This window comes from Mustela lutreola, chromosome 3 (genome assembly GCF_030435805.1).
Source record: "Mustela lutreola isolate mMusLut2 chromosome 3, mMusLut2.pri, whole genome shotgun sequence".
Classification (NCBI taxonomy): domain Eukaryota; kingdom Metazoa; phylum Chordata; class Mammalia; order Carnivora; family Mustelidae; genus Mustela; species Mustela lutreola.
The window spans coordinates 196,540,888-196,568,158 of NC_081292.1; the positions used below are offsets into that span (position 1 = coordinate 196,540,888).

A 27,271-nucleotide genomic window follows, 5' to 3' on the forward strand; every position below is an offset into this window, starting at 1 on the left:
ACTTAGAAAGATCCTGACACAGAGCTTGGATTCTGTTTTATTATGGATTAGGATTTATTAGCAAACATAGGAGGATTAGGTCAACATTTAGACTGTCAAAAGTTGATGAATAAAAGACTTTAATTATGTGAAAGGAAAGAAAGTTAAGGAAAAAAAAAAAGCCCAGCTTAATGTATTATTCAAGGAACTACAAGTGGACATCTCTGGCTTATGATCATTTCCTGAGGGAGGAAATGTAACAAGTTTCTGAGGGGGCTTTAAAACCAAAGGCATAATATCTGTTGTTATATATAACAAAAACTGGTCAATTAACCTAACATTTATCTTGTACACACAGGACTGCAGAAGAAATTCTCATATGAAAGCAGTGATCAATTTGCTGCTTAACAAAAACTGTATTTAATCTCTTGCTCACTCAAATAATTTAGCCAAGGCTAAATTTTAATCAGACTATGATGTGAGAATTACAAATCAACTGAAGAAAGTAACATCATTTTTTTATTTGATTTGAACCCATTTTCATATACAAAGCTAATGTATTATGTACAAAATAAATGTATATTCTTAAAAACTGTTAGAATACAAATTTCCAAAGGACTAAAAAAAGTGCAAAATTCTCAATTATCTTCAATCATGCTATACAGAAACAAATCAAATATTAGCTCATATACACACACTGAAAAATTTTCAAACACAATGTAACAAAACAAAACATACATCTTATATATTCAACCTTAAAAAGATGAGGAAGGAAAGAATGTATTGCACCAAATTAACAGTAACTTCATTATGAGAAGACTAATCAAAATTATTTACACATCTTTATTAAAAATTTTCTCAACTTTAAGACCGTTTTTTGGCATACAAATATTCACTGAGTCACAGTTTGCACAGTCAATAATTAGATATAAATAAGGCTTAAAATTCTCTTTTTCATGGTCAATTCCAGTAGAATAAATGAGAAGGACCGCTTAATGATAACTACACAACTGTTTGAATTCCTTAAATATTTAAGTAGCAGCACAATTTGCAAGTATTTTTCTTTAAAACAAGTAATTCTGAATTTTCAGCTGTCCTCCTCTGACTATGTGCACTCACATGCATTCAAGTCACTGTCACCCTCTATGAAAACACTGAAACGTTCCTATTTCATCCGGGTCCCAGAAAAACCAACATAAGAGACAAATCATATGTGGTTGATATTTTTCTGTCTTAATGGATTCCTTTTCATAGCAGTGCATCTGATAGACAATGTCTAGCTAAATCTCTGATTATTTTTTGCTAAATTTTTTGCTCCAAGTATATAAAAGCTAACCACTGGGGGAAGGAACGCCATACTCTTGAAGAGTTTCTCAAGAAAACAGACCAGCCATACAGTTTTCTAACAATTCTTCTTATGTAAAGTAAAGCTAATTATGAGACAAAGTATCCACAAGTATTTTTGATGGGAGTATTTTTGAATCACAGAGAGTAGTAACATGTTAGAAGAGGGGGAAAAAAAGTCTAAAATGTAAAAGATCTTCGACAGCAAGATCTGTTGTAATATGTCATAATTTTAGAAGAAGGTAGAAAGTATGATACTTTTAAAAGCAATCAAAATCCCAAAGGAAAAAATGAAGTTATTTTCTTTAATCCCTATATAAGAAATTAAGAGGCTGAATTTTTTCAGTTAGGTCTAACAACTGGTATCTCCTTACCAGAACCACTTCTAAAGTGTTTATGATTACTATGATTTTAACATTCTGAAGAGCAAAATAATGCCAATCACAGGTAAGCTTTTTCCTTCAAAATGCAAGACAGGCATTTGTTGAATTTATAGGTTGAGCCCACTAAATTTTTTTTTTTTTTTTTGAGCCCATTAAATCTTAAAAACACATTGCTTGGATAGTGTAGGAAATGTTTCCAAGGGAAGGGACATCAAAAACAGCATTTTAACTTTAACTAGTTAGTACCCTGGCTACCAGAGAACCTCCGGTTTTAATACTTATTATTTTGAAATATATTATTACCAAAATAAAATTTTAAAACGTCCAATTGGAATAAAACTCTTTAAAAAGTTTATATTTTAATCAAAAAAATATAATTTTCTTTTTCAACCCTACCTAAATCCTAACTTCCTATTCTTAAATTACAGTGCTACATTATAATATTACAAATAGCTAATCATTTTGTACATTCAAAAATAGTTACAGATTTTAAATGAGACAGCCATCATATCATAAGTGGAAAAACACACACAAAACACCCAAAACTCCACTAACAGTTAACTTTGAAAAATGAATGAGTAATTCAATGACAGAACTGTGCTGTTTTTAGTATTATGGTAATATTTGTAAAATAACTTTCAAAGGAAACATTAAAAATCTATACCACAGAAAACAAATGTTGTATTAGTGACTATTTGTTCTTTTCCCTTGAATTTTCAGTTTAGAAGATTATAGGCATTAAGACAAAAGTAAATACAGTTGTATCTCTGTCCTTTTATTTTTCACTACAGCCATTAGCTTCATAGGTCCAAATCCTGTAATATGTTTAGAAATCAACCACATGTGACAACAAATGCCAGTGAGATAATCTAAGATATGTCTGATGAATTATGTACTCTAGCTAAAAGTATGTGATAGCCACTTATTTAGACAGGTTTCTTATACTGAAGAAAATCATACAACTCCTATAGCTAGGATGGAGATTTTGTATATATATATATATATATATATATATATATATATATACACACACACACATATATTTTAAGGATGGCTTTATATTTTTAACATAGAAAACAGCATCATTTCCAATATAGGCCTAAATATCTTAAATGTTAATGCTTTATTTTCTGTAATATTAGGACTTTTTATATGAAAAATTTAAAGATTATTTCCATACTGAGAAGTCATCAGAAGTACTTAGGGACTATATCCAGTGCTTTTTAATTAGAAAAATTTTAATGATTACTACCTTCAAGGCTATGAGAGACCTAATTCTATTTTTAAACCTAGCATTTGGTAACTCGTGCTTTTTATTAATACTTTAAAGTGTTAAATAATTCACATACACAAAATATTCACTGACAGTCACTAGGAACTAATAAAAGCAAACACACTTTTTGGAAGCAAATTTTAGTTATAATCTTCAAATGTGAAAAGTCTGAAGAAAGTTATAATAATAACTGAAAAGGAAATTTGACTGGTTCAGTGGCAAGCAAAACGAAGGCAAGAAAGCCATTCTGAACAAATTTTAGAAAAATGTCTCCAAGGGGTGCCTGGGTAGCTCAGTGGTTAAGCATCTGCCTTCTGCTTAGGTCATGATCCCAGGGTCTTGGGATGGAGCCCCGCATTGGGCTCCCTGCTCTGCGGGAAGCTTGCTGCTCCCTCTCCCACTCCCCCTGCTTGTGTTCCTTCTCTTGCTGTGTATCTCTCTGTTAAATAAATAAAATCTTTAAAAAAAAAAAAAAAGGAAAAGAAAAATGTCTCCAAGGATAATGATTAAACCTATTTTCATATAGGCCTGTGAATAAGCAATCTGACGTATAAAAATAAACAGATATAATTTTTTTTTTAAGATTTTACTTATTTATTTGACAGAGAGAGAGAGAGAGAGACAGAGACAGCAAGAGAGGGAACACAAGCTAGGGGAGTGGGAAGAGGGAGAACAGGCTCCGCAGGGAGCCCAATGCCATGTGGGGCTTGATTCCAGGACTCTGGGATCATGACACCTGAGCTGAAGGCAGACACTTCACAACTAAGCCACCCAGGCGCCCCTGACTATAATGTCTATAGTGTAAAATATTTTAAGACTTAAAAATCCTGAGGCATAATTTTTTTATACTAAGAGATTCAGAAACCCAGAGTAGTGCCTAGACTTCTGTATATTTATAGAACTTCACAGACAAGTCAGATCTGCAATCTCAATTAAGAAACACTGGCTTAAGAAAATTCTAGATTCAAATTAAAGAAGCTGTGGCTGGCATTTTAATAATATTGAAATGATGGCTCATAATACTATATGGTTGTTGCAATAATGTCATGAGAAAAAGCACCACCAAGATATAGAAAAGTTCTTCAGAACAATGTTCTGGGTGGGGTCAAATTTTAAGCAAAGCAAATGTTGGTTGTATATGATAAAGGAATTAGGCAAAAAGAATATTGAGAATGGATATTTGTTGGGAGTGATAAAAATATTTACGATTGACCACTTACTGGGAAAGAACAGAGTCAGCTGATTAACAGTAATTAGGACAAGCTAGGAGTCTGGGTGATAGAGGAAAGCAAGAGATTAGATTTAGAAAAGAAAAAGAACATAAATTCATTATATCAGTTAAAAATTTTATCCCACAGACAGGTGTAGGAACTTATTTATGAAGACAATTGTATTGATGTATTTGAAAAGACCAACCTTCACTCATTCACACACACATCCTATGATAGTACATGTAATATATATTATTTAATATTTATATTTAATAGAGTTCATGCACTTGTATCTTTTCACTTGAAGGGTGATAAAGACAATGCTACTCATTTTATAAATGTAAATATATAAAAGGAGCTAACCTTTTTAAATTTAACTAAAAGATTTCCATTAGTGATTTCTTTAGTAATAACAATAAAAATATACTTAAAGGCCATGTGTCTATCATCATTAAATAAAAATCTGATATTCGAGTTAAAAATTTTTTTTTTTAAAGATTTCATTTATTCAATTGACAGAGAGAGATAGCAACGGAGGGAACACAAGCAGGGGGAATGGGAGGAGACGCAGCCCCCCCCCCCACCCCCGAGCAGGGAGCCTCTGTTATGGGGCTCCAGTCCAGGACTCTGGGAACATGACCTGAGCCGAAGGCAGACGCTTAATAACTGAGCCACCCGAGTGCCCCTCAAGTTAAAATTTCCTTGGCCTACTCTTATTCAAGTAAAATATAAACAATCTTAGGTTAAGATTCAACTTTCAAATCTAAATTCTAATTAATTATGAGAGTACATTTACTCCTTCAAATGCATAAAACTGATTTTCAATACCAGTTCTTTAAGGATAGTTGTTATATGCCTTATATAGAGAAAAAAAGGAAGCCTCACTGACATTCCTTGCTAATGACATGAATGCCTGGCATTTTCTTTCCTACAGAAAGGATGTGACCTAAAAAAAAATTGCTGTTACCTAATGGAAACTAACAGGTAGAAACTTATTAATAGCTGACATGAGCTTCACAGGCTTAAAAGATTTTAAGCCAACTGGACAAGCTTTAGTTTCATCATATACTTTTCTAATTTTCATGCCCTGATCTATTTTTTCTTTTCTTGTCCAATTTTATCTAAGCATCATGGAATACTAATTGGAGAGTGAAAAATTGGTTCTTTATTCTCTAAATGAAAACAGTTATTGTATGTTTTAATATATGAGACCTCATTTTCTAAGAGTAAAATTATCCTAGTATAAATCTCTATCACCAGGATGCTGAGATCTTTCATTGATTTCGTTGATGATTTCCCTCACCACCAGTGTCAAGAAGCAAAAGCAGATGAAAATTTCCTTAGATAACAAACTTCATAGCAGCTAAGTTGAGATATTATATGATGAACTAAAATCACCTGTTACTCTATTCTAATCATACCATTGTTCATTTATCGCATTATATAAATAGAAACATCTTCTATGGGTAACATTAAATATACCAGAATCCCCCAAAGTATATCTTTCCAGTGATTCTATCTAGTCATTTTTAATTCAGTGGGCTACACTGTTTAGAAGAGGTTTATAATTTTCATATAGAGGTTTATCTTTTACTATATTTGCTTACTTTAATAGCTAAACACAAGTTCCATTCCCCTAGACTAGTATTAGTATTCTTAGGTTTTCCTGAAAATATTACATTTTTGGTTTTTACTTTTTGGAAAAACTAATATAAGGAAGCATTCCACAGTTCTGAGCATCTACTGTTAGTCTAGGTAGGATATTTATTTTACTTTGAACGAAGGGTCTTCTATTTGTGCTATAAAATGAATACTGCTTGTTTGGTTCTTCCATCTAAAGAGCAGCAAAATGGGGCGCCTGGGTGGCTCAGTGGGTTAAGTCGCTGCCTTGATCTCAGGGTCCTGGGATCGAGCCCCGCATCGGGCTCTCTGCTCAGCAGGGAGCCTGCTTCCTCCTCTCTCTCTCTGCCTGCCTCTCTGCCTACTTGTGATCTCTCTCTGTCAAATAAATAAATAAAATCTTTAAAAAAAAAAATAAAGAGCAGCAAAATAAAACACCATAAATTTGGGGATTTTGCCCTGAAAAGTTAAACTTCTTTGTAATTTTTGTAAGCATTCATCCAAAATAATTCCAAAACCAACATTAAGTAACCTTAAAAATAAAGAAGACATCCTTATACCAAAATCTCCAGATGAGTAAGCAAAAGAAAAATCTCCAACATTTTGATTCAGAACAGTTAAAAAAAAATCAACATTTAAAATATCAAAAGTCAATCATGTTGGTTCTGATGACCTGAAACCTCCTAAAAAATGTAATATAAAAAACTGAATGAAATAAATAGAAGCAATAAATCTCAATAAGTAATTATCTCTATTGACTTGTTTTGAGACATTTTCATCAGAAATTTCTTACGTCCTTAAAATGGAAATTTTCACATTTATATATGCTCTATTTTACACTTGCTGCATTGGTTTATTTCAGTGCTTCTTACCTAAAACATAACCGTTTTTTGTTGGTGGTATTGTTTTCTTTTACTGAACAGAGCAGGGGATTTTAAATAATTGGAATGAAAATTCTTTTGTAAGTTATTAGTCCTGACTCAAACAGATCATATCTATTCAAAAAGCTTCCCTAAACTGAAACTTGTACTTCTCTTAATTGTTTTACTCACTCATAGGATTAAAGAAAATGGTATTAAATACTGTGGACAACCCAAGAGAAGAATTACAGAGGGAAAGTTTCTTAAAGATGCCATTGAGAAGACAACTAGATGTAAGGAAATCTATGATTTGTGGAATAAAAAGGAACATTATAAGAAACTATTATTGTGAGAAGTCTTTTTTTTCCCTTCTGATCACAGACCCCTTTATGAAAGCCACACATGCACTCCTGAAAAAAATGCAGTTAACACGCAGAATTTCCATACAATTTTAGAGGATTCATAAATTCCCCCAAACCCATGGAATCTCAGATTAAGGACACTTATAGTTGAAAAAGCTCTCTGACTTAACTCCAAAGATGACCTTATAAAAGCACTAGGTTTAACAATCTCTTTGAATTCCAAAATAAATCTATCAGCTTTTTACTTTAAAATACTGAATATTAAGCATATCTAATACTTAACTATTATAATAAAATTAATTATCTTAAAAGTTATACATAACATGAAATAGAAATGTTTTTTAAAATTTACTGTATCTACATGACAAGTTTAAGTGATTCAAATCTTTTCAATTCATTTATCAATCACATGGAAGTTATAGGTAAAAATATTAATGTATTTGGGTATCATTGCTAACACTTCTAATTACGGGGAAAGACACAGTATTTGCTTAGTAAGGAATAAGCCAAGAAATTTTGAACTTTGCAAATATAAATTGTGTTGCAAATGCTACTTAAAGGGTCCACCTGTCAAAATCATAATCAGCATTTTTCCTTCATTATACTACTAATGAAATGTATCTGCAAAATAGATCTCTTCTCTTATTCCTACTTAACCTTTATTATTTAAGCACAATAATGTATTTCAGTAAGTTCTCATTAGTAATATGCTAAGTAGTAGTGGAATGACCCAATGTACCGGTTTCAACTGTCTTATATTCAACTTATCATGAAAACCTGGAATTTACATTGAGTTTTGAAAATCCAAGTGTGCAACAGATGCCTTTAAAATATTACCCTAATCAGAAGTTCCATAAATAAACTGATGAATTTTTAAATATGGTAGTCAGTAAATAGAAAAATGATTAAATAAAGAATACATTAAAAGCCATGTCTCTCAACTGTCCGATCATCTGTACTCTTCTTAGAAATACCTTACATTTTGCTGGTTAGGATAATAATGGAATTATATACAACTTCTTCATTTTTGGAAGTTTTCTTCCTCAATGGATCTAATGATTGTCAGGAATGAACCACAAATCTAATTCAATTGTATTTTCTCAAATCCTTGGTGTAGATCAAGAATTAGTCGATAAGACTGGATTCAATGTTAACCAGAAATTTTTAAAGTGGATAATAATACAACCAATGTCTTTATATACACATAGCATACTGAATTTTGGTAATCCCTCAGTAATTTTCAGTGATAAAAGCCCAGATATATTTCAGAGAGTTGAGAGATGTGGTTAAAGTGCCAAAGCAATAAATCAAGTTTCATTTATCCATGACAGAAGATGGAAATAGTAATCACTTGAAATCTTGAGTATTATATTCAGTTTCTCCAGCTGAAATCTGGCTGAGTCGCTTGCTAGATCCCCACAATTTTCGAGAAAGCTGACCTGAACGCATCTGTTTAAAGTAATTCAGAGAAACAAAGAATAGATGTTATTAAGAAAAAAGAAAGAAAGAAAAAAAAAGAAACGAAATTGATATACAAGACACCGATTCTGTAGAATGCAGAACGTAGTTTTGTTAACAGAATAATTAACATTTTAGTGATTCGTGATTAATAATAATTAAAGAAAGGCTTCTCTACATTGGTTGTCTTTCAACTAAGAAAGGTCTAATACTAATGTTAATTCTAAATTTTATAAAATTAAGTGTCCCAGTTTGTCCAAATTACCAGAGTCCCTTTCTTTATAAATTAACAAAACCAGGTGTTATATGCAACTAATGAATTCTTGAACACTACATCAAAAGCTAATGATGTGTTAAATGTTGGCCAAATGAACATAATAAAATTTTTTTTAATTAACAAAGGTATATTTTACTATATTAAAATAATCTTCCAAAATTATACTTTAATAAGACACATAAGTTGAGTATCTTCTCCTCTTGTATTTAAGTAATATTAATGCTTATCACAGGGATAAGAAGAAAGTAAAATAATGTTTGGATGAAAAGAAAATAACTTTAGGATATTTTGATATATAAGAATTTCAAAAAATAATATTTAACAAGAGAATGATAAAATGTGATTTAGAAAACAAGAACAGCATCAGTTCTCTGAAGACAAGAATCACATTTTATCCATCATTAAATTTTTACCACCTGCCATACTTCTCAGAATATAATAATTATTAAATATTAATTCAACTGGTGAATAAATTCCCCTCTAAAAGTGCTTAAACTTCTAGGTAGGGCAAAAAAAGAACCCATGTGAGAAACATTTCTCAGTCTAAGCATATGATTATGATGTCAGAATTACCTTCCCAAGTGCAACCTACTTCTTAATGGTGATTCATCTGCCACCCTTTTTCAATGTTATCCTTCTCTAAGGGACACTTATTGAAGGGATAAAAAAAAATCAAGGCTCATGCAAAGACACTTTGGGATGCTTGTTTTACATTTTCATTTCTAGGTGTATTTCCAGAAACATTGTTTCCATTACTCTATTACCACATTACCACTTCATTTATAAATACAAATTTTGTACTGAGAATGTAACATATAAAACTGATGACTTAAAATACACATTAATCAAGATTTTGATCTTTTAGATAAATTCAGATATTGAAATAAAAATCTTTTCATACCTAAATCTTGATTTAATTTTGATACTGTCATACACAATTATATTTCAATTATGCAAGATTCTAAGTATTCAATTATATACTAACGTAGAACTATACTTCAGCTGATACATCCAAAGATATAAAATGATAAATACTCCTATTCAAAATCTACACATAATTCAGATTCTCTGTGTTGTAGACTACAAAAATCTTTCAGTGAAGACAAAAAACTTATTTAGTAAATAGTACAAAACACTGACTGAGGCCTATGAAATGAAGCTATTTAGGGTTTTTTTTCCCCAATCAATTTTTAGAAGAAAATGTGTGCACATAATGGTCACTTCACTTAAAAAAAATCAGTAAAATAAAAAAGTGAAGCATACTCAGTAAGAAAAAGTGCTTAAAATGTTTTAAATATAAGTGAATACCAAGATATGGACTTGCTGAGATTGTTTGGGGGATTGTTAAACTAAAGGTAAATGACAATATCAATTTAATAAGACCTCTGTTTTGTTACAATAATATCTTGAAAAAGAGTATAAGAACTAACAAAACCTTAAAATATATATAAAACAAAAAGGCCCCCATGATCCGTGGTAGATTTACTAAAACCAGTGACAGTGTGTTATTCACTAGTGTCTTCTCTTGAAATGATTCCAAGAGTTGCCATTATTTTAGATTTCTCAGAAGAGACTGATGCAATCAGTACAAATTTATAATGCTTAATTTGACTCTATATAATAAAAGAAATTTTCTAGAAGAATCACTAAATTACTTGGAATATAGCCACTAAGTTTTCGAAGGAACAATACCAGATTTATGGTATCTGAATATTCAGTGATTGATAAGCCACTGGCAAATCTATAGGTAAGTACAAGAAACTCAAGAATTAAGCATATTTGTTCTGCTAATTCTGGTATTCTTGTTGAAAGTAAAGTATATAGTTTTATTGTTGGAGTCTGTATTTCATTTTTTATAAAGGCTTTTATGTATTAGAAATCCAAGTAGTGTCTTGAATCTAGATTTGGAAAGATAGATAATAAAAACACTTCCTTATTCATACAGAGTGATAGAAACTGCCAAATATGTGCTTTCACTTATATCACAATATAAACATCACTCTTGAGTATTAGATTTATGACCTTTTCATTTACTGCCCTTTGAAAAATCAAATTTGGTTTTTAGTTTGTTCATCCATAATGGAGACTTCTGATTCAGCTGGAACAAAGGAGAACCAAAGGAATCCCCCACAGTATGGGAAAAGAAGTTCTTGATGCTGTGTTTTACCTCAGCTGGCTTCCCAACACCCACTACAATCAATTTGCCATCTTCTAATCCTACAAGAATATGGCTGTATTCTTTGGTGACACAAACACAGTGGATAGGCATTCGCATGGCTAATGGGTTCATGCTGAGATTCAAACTAAAAGAGAAATAAAACACACACATAATTACACAGATACATAATAGATTCAGAGAATCTTATACCTGAGAGATAATCTAATGATCATTGATTCTGCATTCTAATTTTACAGATGTGTAACTTGGATTCAGAAAGCCTGAATGACTCACATAAGGGCCCACATTACAGCATTACTTAAAATACATACTGTTTTTTTTTTCCTAGTCTCAACATCTGTTTTTCTTCTAACCATATATATGATCTCTCACGAAATGATTTTTACCTTGTTGATTAAAAAGTTAAAGTAGAATAAAAAGGAAAAAGTTCAAAAAGTGTTCGTGTGCATGTTGGGGGGTAAGGTTGATGAAACTGTTCTATTCGCCTTGTCTTAGAAAATGTAATATATAAACATATAAGATAAAATATAATAAAATAATATATAATATTTAAAAACAGAATTATATAAAAACATAACATAGTTCTCGATTATGGAAAATGTCCATAGCTTTTAGGATTAAAGAATAAAGAATCCTCTGATGTACACACTATGTTTGGACCAACCTGCTAAAAGATCTCATTCATTTTTCTGATCTGGGATGCTCTTTTTTTCCCCCTCACTACTGATCTGGGATTCTCTTAGCAATACTGCAAAAGAAAATGTTGGAAAGCTATGATTCCAATAGGGACTCGGTGCTTTATTGCTGGAGAAAGAATGACAAAAATAAAAAGAGAATCACAAAAATGGGAAAAGGATGTTGGTACAGAAGTGATTCTGATATGAATGTGCGAAGAGAGAACACCCTGGGATCAGGAAATGATTGGTAAGAACGGTTTGGGAGGGGCCAAGACAGTCTCAGGAATATAAATGTAAATATAAACCATAAGAAATTTTTTAAAAATGGAGGAAAGGATATATTTGGGAATACAAGGAGTAATAGTGCTTTGTATGTATGTTAGTAAATATGAAGAATATAAAACTTAAAAACATATCCACTATTTAAACATCCTTTTCCTTCAGTGCTTTAAATAATAAGACTCCCCACCAATTTTACATACACATAATACACAATCATGAACAGATACATTAGCCTTAAAAATACTTTAGTTTGTTTTACCACAATTAAAAACAATTTTTAAGACCTAGCTGTAGTTTGTAAAAATTCAAACTATAACTAAACAAATTTACAAATCTATAATCCAGGCTTGGCACGATGAAAATTCTTTTCCTGGCTTTTTAAAAAAATTTTTACTATGCTAAAATACACATAACATAAAGTTTCCTACATTTTAAAAACATACATCTATATTTCATTTACTAATCCAGAAATAATTTAGCCTCCCCTATTTTTTTCAGAGTTGTTAAAAATGACACCTTCACAATTAATGATAAACTTTACAAAAGATTAGAAATCTGTGATTGCTGATTTCCACTCTAGGCTGCAAGTATTACTACCTTTTCTTTCTTCCTTCCTTCCTTTCTTTCTTTCCTTCCTTCCTTCTTCTTTTTTAAAAAAAATACTTTATTTATTTATTTGACAGAGAGAGAGATCATAAGTAGGCAGAGAAGCAGGCAGGAAGTAGGCTCCCTGCCGAGCAGAGAGCCCGATGCAGGGCTCGATCCCAGGACCTTGAGACCGTGACCTGAGCCCAAGGCAGAGGCTTTAACTCACTGAGCCACCCAGGTGTCCCTCTTTCCTTCCTTTTTAAAGATTTTATTGTTAAGTAATCTCTACCTAAAACAAGGGATTCGAACACACAACCCCAAGATCAAGAGTTGCATGCTCCAGTGAGGTGCCCCGATTACCACCTTTTCTTAAGTGAGACTTCAAAGAATCTTATTATTTACCTGTGGAGATTTCTTATGGACAGGAAGCCTTGTAAGCTGCCCGTGATAATATGTTCTCCAGTGATACATATATCTGATACTTGTTCTGTCAGGACTTGGGACCCTAGATACTTGCCATTTATGGAAAACAGATGTAATGCATTCTTATCCTATAAAGATTAGATGAAGAAAAGTTAATGATCTCAAATGAAAATGGGGTTTTAATACCAGCAATTAAAACTGTGACTATAAAAGAATGACTACTGGATTTAAAATTTTGAAATAAACATATAGTTATGCTTATTTTTTATTTTTATTATTTTAAAAGATTTTATTAAAAGATTTTATTTATTTATTTGACAGAGAGAAACACAGCAAGGGAGGGAACACAGGCAGAGAGAGTGGGAAAGGGAGAAGCAGGCTTCCCACTGAGCAGGAACCTGGGATCACAACCTGAGCAGAAGGCAGCCACTCAAGCAACTGAGCCACCCAGGAGCCCCTACAGTTAGTTATGTTTAAAGAAAAAGTGTGTAGACAATATTATTACTGTGATTTTAAATGAAAAGTAGCTGTATATTTTAAGAAAATATTTAAATAAGTAATTGCCAAGTAAATAAATATTAAACAGGTACTCTCATCCCTCCAAAAGAATTAAAATCTCACTCAGCCTAAAAAAATCCCACAAGACATTTTTTAAGCCCCACATTTTTAACACAGAACAAAAAGACTCTAACTTTTTTTAAAGCTACAGTTTTTAAAAATAACTTATTTTTTAAAAATAAATTTATTTTAAAATAAAATTAAAAAGCCCAGTTTTATTAAAATAAAATAATAAAAGCCCAGGGTGTGGCTTGAACTCATAACCCGGGGATCAAGAGTCTCATGCTCTACCAACAAAATTTAAAAATTTAAAAAAAAATTTTTTTTTTTGAGAGAGAAAAAAAGAGAAAGAAAGAAAGAATGTATGTGTATATGGGTATGCAAGTGGGGGAGGGGTGGGGGAAAGAGAGAGAAAGAGAGAGAGAGAGACAGAATCCCAAGTAGACTCCCCACTCAGTGGGGAATCCAATGCAGGGTTCAATCTCACGACCCTGAAATCATGACCTGATCTGAAATCGAGTTGGATGTTTAACCAACTAAAGCCACCCAGGACCCGGTTCTCTAAATTTTATTATTTAAAAAAAATTTTTTTTTAAATATTTTATTTATTTGAGAGAGAGAGAGAGAGCGAGCGAGCGAGCGCATAAGCCTGGTGAGGGGCAGAAGGAGAGGGACAAGCAGACTCCTTGAGCAGGGGGCCCAACTTGGGGCTCAATCCCCAAACTCCAGGATCATGACCTTAACCAACTGAGCCACCCAGGCACCCTATCAGTGCTCTAATTTTTTAAAAAACTTGATCATGGAAAGAAAAGGAATATAATTTATGGCTCCTTTATACCCAACCTGTGCAAAAAGAATTTAATTTGGTTATAATTTCCACTGAAGCTTCTGAAGTCCCACATAACCAGAAATTCTTTTTGCAATCATATATTATATAGGTCAATAGAAATCCCCAAAACAAAATATGAACATGAGGCCAACACTGTGATGGGGTCCATCTAATGGTAAGGAATAAACAAATTAAAAGATGAAAGGAACATATCCTTTTCAAAATCTGGTGTTCATCAAAATGCCTCATATATACAGTATAACATGGAAAGAAAATGACAGGCTTATAGATAGTCTAGCCCTCCTGCACGTAACTGTTATATACCTTGAGATTGGTCTTTTCTTCAATGCTGGAATAGATAACAATATGTCCTTCCCAAGATATAGCCAAATTAGGAACAGTCAGGAGCACAGAACTCTCAGAAGGTGGCCGTAAAGTCCTCATGTATTGACCTTTCTGAATGGTATGTATAATCACAGTGCCATCCTACATACAGAAAATAGTAGAGTATAAAAAAGAGAAACAGAACAACAAAAAAGAAGGCCAGATAAATAAATACAGGAAATGAACTCAGAAAATGATTATTCTCCCAAGGACTCATGTTATCTTAGGAAAAATTTCAATCTTGAAATTTGAAATAGTATTTTATTTCATCAGATGCTCTCTTTCTGTAACTAAGAAGACCAGTAAAATACCAAAGTAGAATCCAGTCTCTTTAAGTTTCTTCTGTGTTATGCTACTTCTGCAAAGTCCTACACAAACAATAAAGAATTCCTATACTTTTACCAGTCCCCCTAGAAGAAAATTTGTCATTCCAATTTTAACATATGTGCCTCCAAAGCAAGCATGAAAATAATTAAATATAATATTCCTTCTCAATTTGTAGAAAAAAATTAGCATTTCTTTCTTTTTTTTTTTTTTAAGATTTATTTATTTATCTTTAGAGAGAAAGGGAGGGACGGGGGGGGGCAGAGGGAGAGGGAGAGAGAATCTCAGACTCCCCACTGAATATGGAGCCCAGGGTGGGGTTCAATCCCATGACCCTGAGATCATGAGCTGAACCAAAATCAAGAGTCGGATGCTTAACTGACTGAGCCACCCAGGCACCCTGAAAAAAGTGAGCATTTCTTAAAGGTGAAATCTTACCCTTGATCCTGACACTGCCATATCTAGTTCAGTGCTGATGCCAACACTCAATACCTCATCGGTGTGTCCATACAGAATCTGAAAGGGTTTAGATGCTAAGCCCACAGGAACACCTCCCTAAGGTTGAAAGAGAAGCAAATGTTAATTTTCTAGTAGGCTATTTTCTACAAAAAGGTTTATACTATATTTAAATTGTCTAATCACAAAGTAATATTGCAACTAGTTCTTACCACAGCATCTATTCATAACAAGACTCATTCTTGTGTTCCTCCTTGGATTCTCAAATTATTCTGTCTTTTGAAGCTCCAACACTTAATCTGAATAATTTCCAAGTTGACTGCATTGGATCAATTCTAACAGGTGTATTATTTGTCCTTTTCATCCACAGATTTGCTCTTCCTGTACTACAAATAAACTTCAGATTCTTTCTCTGAATACTTTTCTTTCTTTGTTTTTGGTTGACATAAAATGTCTTTTCTTTCGTTTTTTTTTTGGTTGACTTAAAATGTCAGGTATACAACAATGACTCAACAGTTCTGTAAATTATGTTAATACTGACCATGGTAAATGTAGTTATCACCTGTCACTACACAACGTTACTATAATATATTAGCTATGGTCCCTATACTGTATCTCTGTGACCTATTTTATAGAACTTCATTATTTTAAATATTTCATATTAGTAATTTGATATTCAGCCACATCAAATCTGTCGCTTGCTGTTTCTACTTTTGAGTTTACTTATTATATTTGTAATGGTATTGGTTTTAGTATTGGTTTGATTCTTCCGCAGTCACCCTTTTCCTCTTACTATTTATTTATTTATTTATTTTGAGAGAGAGTGAGCGAGAGCGAGAGCAAGCGCACACACACGAGTGAGTGGGAGGGAGGGGCAGAAAGAGACGGAGAGAAGCAGAACCCCCACTGAGCGTGGATCTGGATGCAGGGCTCCATTCCACAACCCAGACCATGACCTGAGCTGAAATCAAGAGTCAGTTCCTAAGCCGACTGAGTTACCCAGGTGACAATCCTTTCCATCTTTTTTTTTTTTTTTTTTTAAGATTTCATTTATTTATTTGAGAGAGAGAGAGAAAGAAAGTGAAAGAATACAAGCAGGGGGAGCAGTAGAGGGAGAGGGAGAAGCAGACTCCCTGGCGAGCAGGAAGCCTGATGCGGGACTCGATCCCAGGACCCTGGGATCATGACCTTAGCAGAAGGCAGATGCTTAACCACCTGAGCCACCCAGGCACCCCTCCATCTTTTTTTTTTTTTTAAATTTAATTTTTTAATTTGAGAGAGAGTGAGCAAGAGAGTATGCACGGGGGCAGAGGGAGAGGGAGAAGCGGAATCCCCACCAAGCAGGGATCCTGATGTGGGGCTTGATACCAGGACCCTGTGATCATGACCTGAGCTGAAGGCAGATGTTAAACTAACTAAGCTACCTAGGTGCCCCTCCTTTTCATCTTATTATGCCACTGTATAATTTCATCTTTGAGGTCCTTCATGTTTTACTGATTAATATTCTTATATTCTTCTAATAACACAATTTTATCTCAGAGATCTCTCTATACTTGAGTTGTTGTCTTCACTCGTGTTTAGCATGTTTTGTTTGTACATTACTTTCTATATATAGATATAGAATGTTTGAGTAGTTGCCATAGTATTTGTTTTATAGTTATATACAGAGCATATATCTATACTCTTACTCTATATTAAACTTATAGAAAAGTTAATACCAATGGATTAAAGAATCAAATGTAAAAAAAAATAAAGAAAAATATTACAAGAAAATTTTTAGGTAATTATTTTAACAAATTTGGAGAAGAAAGACTGTTAACCAAAGTAGAAAACCTAAAAGCCATAAAGAAAAAGGACACTTTCTTGAAGCAACATTATGAAGAGTATAATATGGTTGATGAAAATAAGAAATCTGTAATTTTTAGCAGTCCCACCAGAAAGGAAGATACAGTGTAACTACCTGTTGTGTTATTTGCCATATCATACATGTAGTATCTCTGGAACCAGAAATCAAATGTATTCCACAGTAATCTGTAGCTAAACAAGTCACAATATCTGTAAGAAAAAAGGAATTACAAAGATGAAATGGTGTGGTTTTTCTGAATAAAACTCTAAGAGCAACTTTAATTTATATTCTAACTATTACTAAATTAGTTGTTTTAGCAGGAGAAGTGTAAGAATGGCAATAGAAAAGCACTGAGAAAGGCTGACACAGGAAAGAAGCAGTATTTTTTTTTTTTTTAAGATTTTATTTTTAGGCCACCTGGGTATAGACGCCCTGACTCTAGATTTTTGGCTCAAGTTGTGATCTCAGGCTCTGAGTTGTGATATCAGGCTCTGAGTTGGGCTCTGTGCTAAAAGTGGAGCCTGCTTGGGATTCTCTCTCTCCCTTTGCCCCTCTTCCTCCCCAACTCCTCCTTTCTAAAATAAATAAATAAAATCTTAAAAAAAAAAAAAAAAAGAATGTTAAAAATTTTATTTTTAAGTAATCTCTGTACTCAATGTGGGGCTCACACTTACAGCCCTGAGATCAAGAGTCACGTGCTCTACCAACTGAGCCAGCCAGGCACCTCAGGAAGGAAGCAGTGTTACTACTGGGTATTTACCTCAAAGATACAAATGTAGTGAAAAGAAGGGCCACCTGTACCCCAATGTTCATAGCAGCAATGGCCACAGTTGCCAAAATGTGGAAAGAACCAAGATGTCCTTCAACAGATGAATGGATAAAGAAGATATGGTCTACATATACAATGGAGTATTATGCCTCCATCAGAAAGGATGAATACCCAATTTTTGTATCAACATGGACGGGACTGGACGAGATTATGCTGAGTGAAATAAGCCAAGCAGAAAAAGTCAATTATCCTATGGTTTCATTTACTTGTGGAACATAAGGAATGACATGGAGGACATGGGGAGATGGAGAGGAGAAATGAGTTGAGGGAAATAGGAGGGGGAGACAGACGAACCATGAGACTGTGGACTCTGAGAGACAAACTGAGGGTTTTGGAGGAGAGGGGAGGGGAGTGGGAGGTTGGGTGAGCCCAGTAGTGGGTACTATGGAGGGCACGTATTGCATGGAGCACTGGGTGAGGTGCGTAAACAATGAATTTTGGAACACTGAAAAGAAATTTTTTAAAAATGGAAAAAAAAAAAAAGAAGCAGTGTTAAACTCAAGTAGGAGAGCTTTGAGAGTGAAGAGTATACACGGGGCAGGGAAATGTCTGCTGGAGTCCGGGCAGTGAGTGAGGTGGCTTGGAATGGATTCCCAGGAAGTTCTGATATGCTGCTCTGCTCTCTTACTCTCTCATTCGCATTCACCTTCTACTCCTATTAAGCACTGCAATCCTATGGAATATGTACCTCTAACCAAATTAGTACATATTACATTGCAAATTCTCAATATGAAATACATTTTTTTACTAACCAGTAAAAACCTGAGCTAAGTGTCATCTCAGGAGTCACCTGTATAGAATTAGTAGCAGACCATTTCCCTTTCCTAATAGGTATGCTAGGGGAAAATCTACATGGTCTTTTGTTTTTAGAGACAGCGAGTGTGGAGAGAGGGAGGGACTGAGGGGCAGAGAGAAAGAGAATCTTTAACAGGTTCCATGCCCAGTGTGGAGCCCAGTGCAGAGCCAGACACGGGCCAATCTTACATCCCTGAGATCGCAAACTGAGCCAAAATCAAGAGTTGGACACTTAACCTACTGAGCCACCCAGGCACTCCCACAATATTTTATTCTTTTACTGAAGGCTGGAACACTAAGAAGCACCAGGTTAAACTACCTTCAGTAATTTACCTCCTCCATGCTTAACTAATAGGGCAGGTGATGTCTTATTCAACAATGACAGATTTTTTTTTTAACCATTTTGTCTTAAAATTCTTATTTGTATTAACCAATTTTTATTTATTTTTATTTTTAAAAGATTTATGTATTTTGAGAGAGAGGTGGGGTAGAGGGAGAGGGAGAGAATCTCAAGCAGACTCCCTGCTGAGTTGCAGAGTCAATGTGGGGCTCCATCCTACCACCCTGGCATCATGACCTGAGCAGAAACCAAGAGTTGGGTGTTCAACCAACTGAGTCACCCAGGCACTAGTTTTCAACTAATTTTTTAAAAAAAGACTTAGCCTAACATTGTTCAGATACTATAAAGCTGTATTTAGTTTATATAGTATTTAGTGTATCACAAATGCATAAATACTCTTAAAGAAACCATAATGTTCTTAACTGCTCTATCAAAAAGTTTACTTAGCTTCGAAGGTAAATTTTAATGCTTTCTATAGGAACATGTACTACTTTTGTAGTTAGAAGAAAGTGAAACTTTTCTTTTTTGGGGAAAAAAAGTTAATACTTACCCATGTGTCTAATATTGTGTGAAATAATTTTGCCTTTTGTAAGCGACATCACTTGAATGCTATTATCCCAGTGTCCAGCACTGAAAAGCAACTTCGCATCATGTGATACTATGAATAGCTTAGAAGTGATCTCCAGCCCTGGAGCAAAAGGACCATTCATGATACGCTGAGTTCTGTAAACACAATGAAATATTAGACTTTTCCTTAAAAGATCACTTAGGCTGATACCAATTATTTTTTTAAATCTCTCTGAAAAAGAAAAAAAATTAATCTGTTCAACCATTCAATTTGAAATGTCCATTAATGAATAACAACTTTCAGAAAATATATTAATAGTATTCATATTTTTTATTACATAAGATGGTACATAACAAATAGTCTCAAGGGTTAAGCTAAAGAAGTTGAGACTGGTGAAGGTGTGGAAAAGATTTAAGTCTTGCCTTTCAAAGCCAGGTTAGGAAGATTGTCAATTCTGTAAATGGTAGTATCAAAGTATAAAGGACAAGATAAGGATATGACAGGATGAGGAAAGTTGGAAATCAACTGAAACCAGGAATCTACTCCACAGGCAGATAAATGTGTACCTAACAATACTCATGAAGATCATTTCTCACTCAAACGAAAGCAAGGATATGGGTTTTTATCTGCTTTCCTGTGAAATAAATACCTGTGAGGTCAGCCAATCTAGATTTTGCAGAGACACAATGAAGTTATACACAACCAATGAATCATTGAATACTACACCAAAAACTAATGATGTACTATATGTTGGCTAACTGAACATAAAAAAAGAAGTTATTACACCTCAGTGTGTACACACACAGAGAATGAGGGCCAATTCTGAAAGTTCAGCTCTAGAACTTTATTATTCAGTATTAATTTGCTGAAGGTATGCTTTGTGCCAAGCACAACAGTACTAAGTCCTACATGGGATAAGAAGGAAAAAAGACATCACTCCTAATAAACATACAGCTAATACAACTCGGAGTAAGGGAAACATTACTTGAATTTAAGATGTAACCTTTGGATATTTAAAAAGTTAACTAAGGTAATAAATAAATTTTAAAAAACCTAAAAGAAATAATAAAGTAAAATTAAACAAAATAAAAAATTAACTAAGGTAAATAATAAATTCTTATATAAAATATACAAGGCTTATTTATAAGTAAAATTGTACAATAAAAATACAATCAAGCCTAAAAACTACTAATAATTTCTTTTTTTTAAAGATTTTATTTATTTGTCAGAGAGCAAGAGAGCGAGAGAGAGAGAGTGCCACAAGCATGGGGAGTGGCAGGCAGAGCAAGAAGCCTGATTCAAGACTCACTTCCACGACTCTGGGATCATGACCTGAGCTGAAGGCAGACGCTTAACTGACTGAGTCATCCAGGTATCCTAATTTCTGTTTCTATAATGGTATTATAAAAATTATTTTATCCTGAAGCCAGGAAGAGGGAAAAAGGGAAGAAAATCTACATGTCTACTATATTACTTTCAAAATGACACCAATCAATTTAGTTGTTTTTCCCAGCAATAAGGTACCAGGTGCACCTGTTTTGCTTTAAATATTCATTTACTTACTTTGGATTTGTTACAGTTTGATCTTTGATGAATGTAAAGTAATTGGAAATGTTTCTGTCATAAGGCAGCCATCCATGGGTTCCAACAATGTAATTCATGTTTACTGTTATCTGGTAAAGAACATATGAAGACAAAAATGAAATAAAAGATTAAAGAAAGCAGGACAAAATAATGGAATGCTCATATGATGTTAGCATTTACCAATTAAGGAATAATGTGGGATTGTGTACCTAAAGCACAAAAACTCATTAATTCTTTTTCTCTTTAAGATTTTATTTTTAGGTAATCTCTATACCCAAAGTGGGGCTCAAACTCACAACCCTGAAATCACATACTCTACTGACTGAGCCAACCAAGTGCCCTGCATAAAGCCTTAATAATAATAATTAATAAAGGGGCGCCTGGGTGGCTCAGTGGGTTAAAGCCTTTGCCTTCGGCTCAGGTCATAATCCCAGGGTCCTGGGATTGAGCCCCGCATCAGGCTCTCTGCTCAGCGGAGAGCCTGCTTCCTCCTCTCTCTCTGCCTGCCTCTCTGCCTACTTGTGACCTCTGTCTGTCAAATAAATAAATAAATCTTAAAAAAAAATAATTAATAAAGTCTTAAAATGGAAAAATCTGTTTATTCTTATCTTTTAGTTTATCTTATATCTCATGGCAAGGTAAGTTGTTCAATTATCTCTCCTTTTTTTTAGATTTTATTTATTTGAGAGACACAGGGGAGAAAGAGCATGTTCAAGGGAGGGGCAAAGAGAGGGGGACAGACTCCCCCCCCGAGTGGGGAGCCCAATGTGGGGCTCAATCCCAGGACCCTAAGGTCATGACCTGAGCCCAAGTCAGATGCTTAACCACTGAGCCACCCAAGGGCCTCTGTATCTTTCTTTAGTGAGATAATTTTTCTCCTCATTTCTCAAAGTTTACTAACATCTATTAGTTGGCATTTGGAAGAAATTAAAAGTTATTAAAGGAAATTAAGAAGCTCTCTCTTAGTGATAGTCATAGTGAATATTTTTTTTTTTTTTTAAGATTTATTTATTTGAAAGACAGAGAGAACAGGCGAGCACAGGGAAGAGGGGCAGAGTGAGAAAGAGAATCCCAAGCAGACTCCCCTCTGAGCACCAAGCCTAACACAGGACTTTATCTCACAACCCTGAGATCATGACCTGAGCCAAAGTCAAGAGTCAGAGGCTTAAGCAATTGAGCCACCCAGGTGTCCCTTATAGTGAATAATGAAAAGCCCCCCCCCCATTATAAAACAGATTACAAATAAGATATAACTTAAAGAAATACAGGTATTAAAGGTGAAAATGACAAGAATTCTACCACTGAAAGGCACTTTTTTTGGAGTATGTCTTTCTAGACTTCCTTCCATAAGCAAACACACAATATACATACTTAGAAAAATAGGTTTAATTCTGGAATCTCTACTGTTACCTGTGCTATACTCCTGTCTTATAATTTGTATATGACCGAATGTGAATAAGACAGTCCATGTACCTGCGGCCCAGATCCCTTGCTTGCTAGCTCTGCAATTATGAGCAAATTACATTTGAGTTTTAATTTCTCATCTGTACAAGAGAAATAATAATAGTGCCTATCTCACAGGATTGTTGGTGGATTAAATTACAAAATTCATATAAAGCACTCACTAACACGTTCTGAGTGTATATACTTTAATCAACTTTGTATTACTTCTCATTTTCATTCTTTTACTGCCTTATAATATATTATAATAGATGATATTATATTGTATTTTTTCTTGTACAAAATTTTCTGGTATTTTCAGATATTTATTATTCCAAATAAACTTTAGAATTACAGTTAACTTGAATAACGCTATGAAACTAGAAGTCAACTTCAATGAAAAAATCTGCAAAGACCACAAATACATGGGGTTAAATAGCAGGCACTTAAACAATAAATGGGTCAACCAAGAAATAAAAGAAATAAAATATATAGAAAGAAATGAAAATGAAAACACAACAGTCTGCCTTTGGGATGCAGCAAAAGTGGTCCTAAGAGGGAAGTATATAGCAATAGAGGCCTACCTCAAAAAGCAAGGAAAATCTCAAATAATCTAACCTTATACCTAAAGGAGCTAGAAAAAGAACAGCAAATGAAGCCTAAAGTAATAAATGACAAACTAATACTACTACTAATACTACTAATAATAATACAACAGATCAATGAAACCAGGAGCTAGTCATTTGAAAAAAATAATACAACTGATAAACCTGTAGACTCAATCGGAAGAAAAGAGGTGTGCCTGGGTGGTTCATTCACTCTGTTAAATCTCCAACTCTTGGTTTTGGCCCAGGTCATGATCTCAGGGTTGTGAGATCAAGCCCCATATCAGGCTCCCCACTGAGTGGGGAGTCTGCTGGAGATGCTCTCCCTTTCCCTCGATCCCTCCCTTTCTCACTTGCTCTAAAATAATAAATAAATCTTAAAAAAAAAAAAAGAGAGAGAGAGAAAGGAAGTACCCAAATAAAATCATAAACGAGAGGGGAAAGAATAACCACCAACACCACAGAAATACAATTACAAGAGAATATTATGAAAAACTATATGCCAACAAATTGCACAACCTGAAAGAAACAGATAAAGTCCCCAACACATAAATTGCCAAAGCTGAAACAGGAAGAAACAGAATTTGAATAGACCAATAACCAACACTAATTTATTTTTATTTTAATTTAGTTTAAAAAAAATTTTTTTTAAAGATTTTATTTGACAGAGAGATAGAACACAAGTAGGCAGAGCAGCAGGGAGAGGGAGAAGCAGGCTCTTGGTCTAGCCTGGAGCCTGATATGGGGCTTGATCCCAGGACCCTGGGATTATGACCTGAGTAGAAGGCAGCCGCTTAACTGACTGAGCCACCCAGGCACCCTGTCCAGCACTAATTTAAAGGGATACACATACCCCAATATTTATAGCATTACTACAATAGCCAAATTATGGAAACAGCCCAAGTGTCTATCAACTGATGAATGGATAAAGATGTGGTCTGCCTGTCTAGCTATACACAATGGAATACTACTCAGCCATAAAAAGGAATAAAATCTTGCTATTTGCAATGACATGGATGGAGCAAGAGAGTATTATGCTAAGCAAAATTAGTCAGTCAAAAACAAATACCATATGATTTCACTCACATGTAGAATTTAAGAAAGAAAACAAATGAGCCAATGGGACAAAGACAGAGAGAGAGAGGCAAACCAAGAAACACACTGTTACCAGAAGGGGGATGGGAGGGGAGATGGGTTAAACAGGTAAGGGGGGGGCGGCTGTTAAGGAGGGCACCTGTTGTGATGAGCACCAGGTGACGTATGGAAGTGCTGAATCACTGTATTGTATACCTGAACCTAGTATTACACTGTATGTTAACTAACTGGAATTTAAATGAAAAGTTAAGAAAAAAACCAAAACAAATATTTCTGGTTCTAAAAACAGACCAAAAGCAAGTAATAAATTGAGACATATTTATTGAAATAAAAAAAAAGAATTACAGTTAAGTAATTGAAATAAAAGCTGTGTATCTAGAAGACATGCATTTTATTTTATTATTTTTTTAAAAGATATATTTATTTATTTGACAGAGAGAGATCACAAGTAGGCAGAGAGAGAGAGAGGAGGGAGCAGGCTCCCTGCTGAGTAGAGAGCCCGATGCGGGACTCGATCCCAGGACCCTGAGATCATGACCTGAGCTGAAGGCAGCGGCTTAACGCACTGAGCCACCCAGGCACCCCGAAGACATGCATTTTAAAAAGATTTATTTGTTTATTTTATTTTATTTTATTTTATTATTTTTAAAAGATTTTTATTTATTTATTTGTCATAGAGAAAGAAGCGAGAGCAAGCACAGGCAGACAGAATGGCCAGCAGAGGCAGAGGGAGAAGCAGGCTCCCCGCCAAGCAAGGAGCCCCACGTGGGACTCGATCCCAGGACGCTGGGATCATGACCTGAGCCGAAGGCAGCCACTTAACCAACTGAGCCACCCAGGCGTCCCTTATTTGTTTATTTTAGAGAGAGCATGAGCAGTAGGGGCAGAGGGAGAGAGAGAGAGACTCTCAAGCAGACTCCATGCTGAGCATGGACCCTATGCTAGGCTCCACCGTAGGACCCTGAGATCATGACCTGAGATGAAACCAAGAGCTGAATGTTTAACTGACAGTGCCTCTCAGGTGTCCTCAGAAAATACATTTTCATATTTGATCAAAATAATTTCATAAAAATCTTCTTTATAATTTTTAAGAAGTCTTTAAAAATTCATTTTCTCAATTTTTTTGGTAAGTTTTCTGTAATGTATTTTGTAAGTATTTTATAATGTATTTTGTAAGTATTTTGTAATGTATTTTTTGTAAGTTTTTTATAATGTATTTTGATGTAGCAGTGTGAAAAAAATATAAGTCAACTTACCAATAACTCAGGACTGCCTTGAGACATAAAAGAACGAGACTGATTTTTGGGGACAATGGCCTTTATTAGTGGGACGCCATCACTAATTCCCTATAGAATAAAGACAGAGGCTTAGTGGCTAGTTCTGCTTATCTTTATTAGGTTTAAGTTACTGAAAACTTCTATTTCTTTAAACAAGAATGAACCCTGTGAGACAGCATTTTACTCTATCAAAACGTACCATTTAATTAAAATGTAGAAAAGGAGAATCATTATACTGTACACTTGAAACTAATGTAACAGGTGTGTCAAATAATACTTTTTTTAAAAAAAGCCTAAAAAATGTAGGAAAGGAACTTTGTACCATGTTTGTTGAGTGGCATACTTCAAACTTCTAAAACCCATAATTTTCTTGTATTTTACTCTGCTGTGAAAGAGAAATGCAGATTTCAAGGAGCATCAACCATTTAACACAGCCAATGATTTCAAATCTTTCCTTTTCCCTTGCCATGCTGACATGAATATAAAGTAGAAAATATAGACCACATAAGAGCATATTGCCAAGTCAAATACAATAACTGGTTATATTTTTATAGAAGTTCTTTTTGGGTTTAACTTTCAAAACATAGATCTATCCCATTAAGTGAGAAAATCCTGAATGATGGCACAATAGTACCAGAAAATAAAGTCCTTAGAAAATATCTGCCATTATATCATTACAACATGAAAGAGAAGAGTGATTTGAACTAAGTTTTTTGATGTAACAGTGGTTCATAAATTATACTTCACATTTATTAGATAAATTATAACCTAACATTATTGGGTATATGCTATGTGTCAGGTATTATTCTAAGACACTTACATGAATTAAATAAAGAATTATAAACCATACAAAATTAGTCCCTATCTCTTCTCTTTACTCTGTGAATCATGAGAACAACTTACATTTGCATAGCATAAATGAACATGGTGTTTGAAGAAATCCATTTATTAGGCCTTTGCTTTCACTGCTACCTCTGTTTTCTTTACCATTTTAGCAACTAGGAAGAGATAACTACAGACAGGCCTTCTCTTTTCATAGCAATGACGTGGGAAATAGCTCCCCCTACAATGATGAACAGGGATTAACAAATTACTAGCACCCAAGGATATTTATTGTGTTCTTTGTCCTGCTCCAGTACTGGTCCTGGGGCTAACTACCCTGTGACATGTTGGGTTCAAAGGGTTCAAATGTCACTGAATCTGCAGATGGAACTTGGAATGCATTATTCTATAAAAACAAGGTCACAAATTATTAGACATGATGAAATAATTTTATTACCATTGCATAATATAGTATAACATGTGCATCAGATTATGTGTTCAATAATGGGTTGTCTATGTGCAGTGAAGAGTTATCATAGCAGGCTCGAAACAGTCTCCTTAGAACGGCCTGCCTTTAAGGTTGGCCCTTGGCTTGCATCTGGG

The 27,271-nt window shown here is 34.1% G+C and overlaps 1 protein-coding gene across 8 annotated transcripts in view; it reads right to left on the reverse strand.

Moving 5' to 3' along the window:
• Positions 1-476: 476 nt before the first annotated feature.
• NBEAL1 (neurobeachin like 1) overlaps positions 477-27,271 on the reverse strand; it is a 219,410-nt gene continuing 192,615 nt past the window's right edge. For 6 of the 8 annotated variants that reach the window (XM_059168361.1, XM_059168360.1, XM_059168359.1 and 3 more), the window contains 8 exons: positions 25,826-25,915; positions 21,409-21,518; positions 19,828-20,000; positions 17,428-17,522; positions 15,450-15,566; positions 14,628-14,789; positions 12,896-13,044; positions 477-11,070 (listed from right to left, as the gene is read on the reverse strand). In XM_059168361.1, the coding sequence (XP_059024344.1) occupies positions 10,794-11,070; positions 12,896-13,044; positions 14,628-14,789; positions 15,450-15,566; positions 17,428-17,522; positions 19,828-20,000; positions 21,409-21,518; positions 25,826-25,915 (1,173 nt within the window). In that variant the 3' untranslated portion in view covers positions 477-10,793. The remainder of the gene's footprint in view (positions 11,071-12,895; positions 13,045-14,627; positions 14,790-15,449; positions 15,567-17,427; positions 17,523-19,827; positions 20,001-21,408; positions 21,519-25,825; positions 25,916-27,271) is intronic. The other 2 variants (XM_059168364.1, XM_059168362.1) reach the window with 1 other exon arrangement.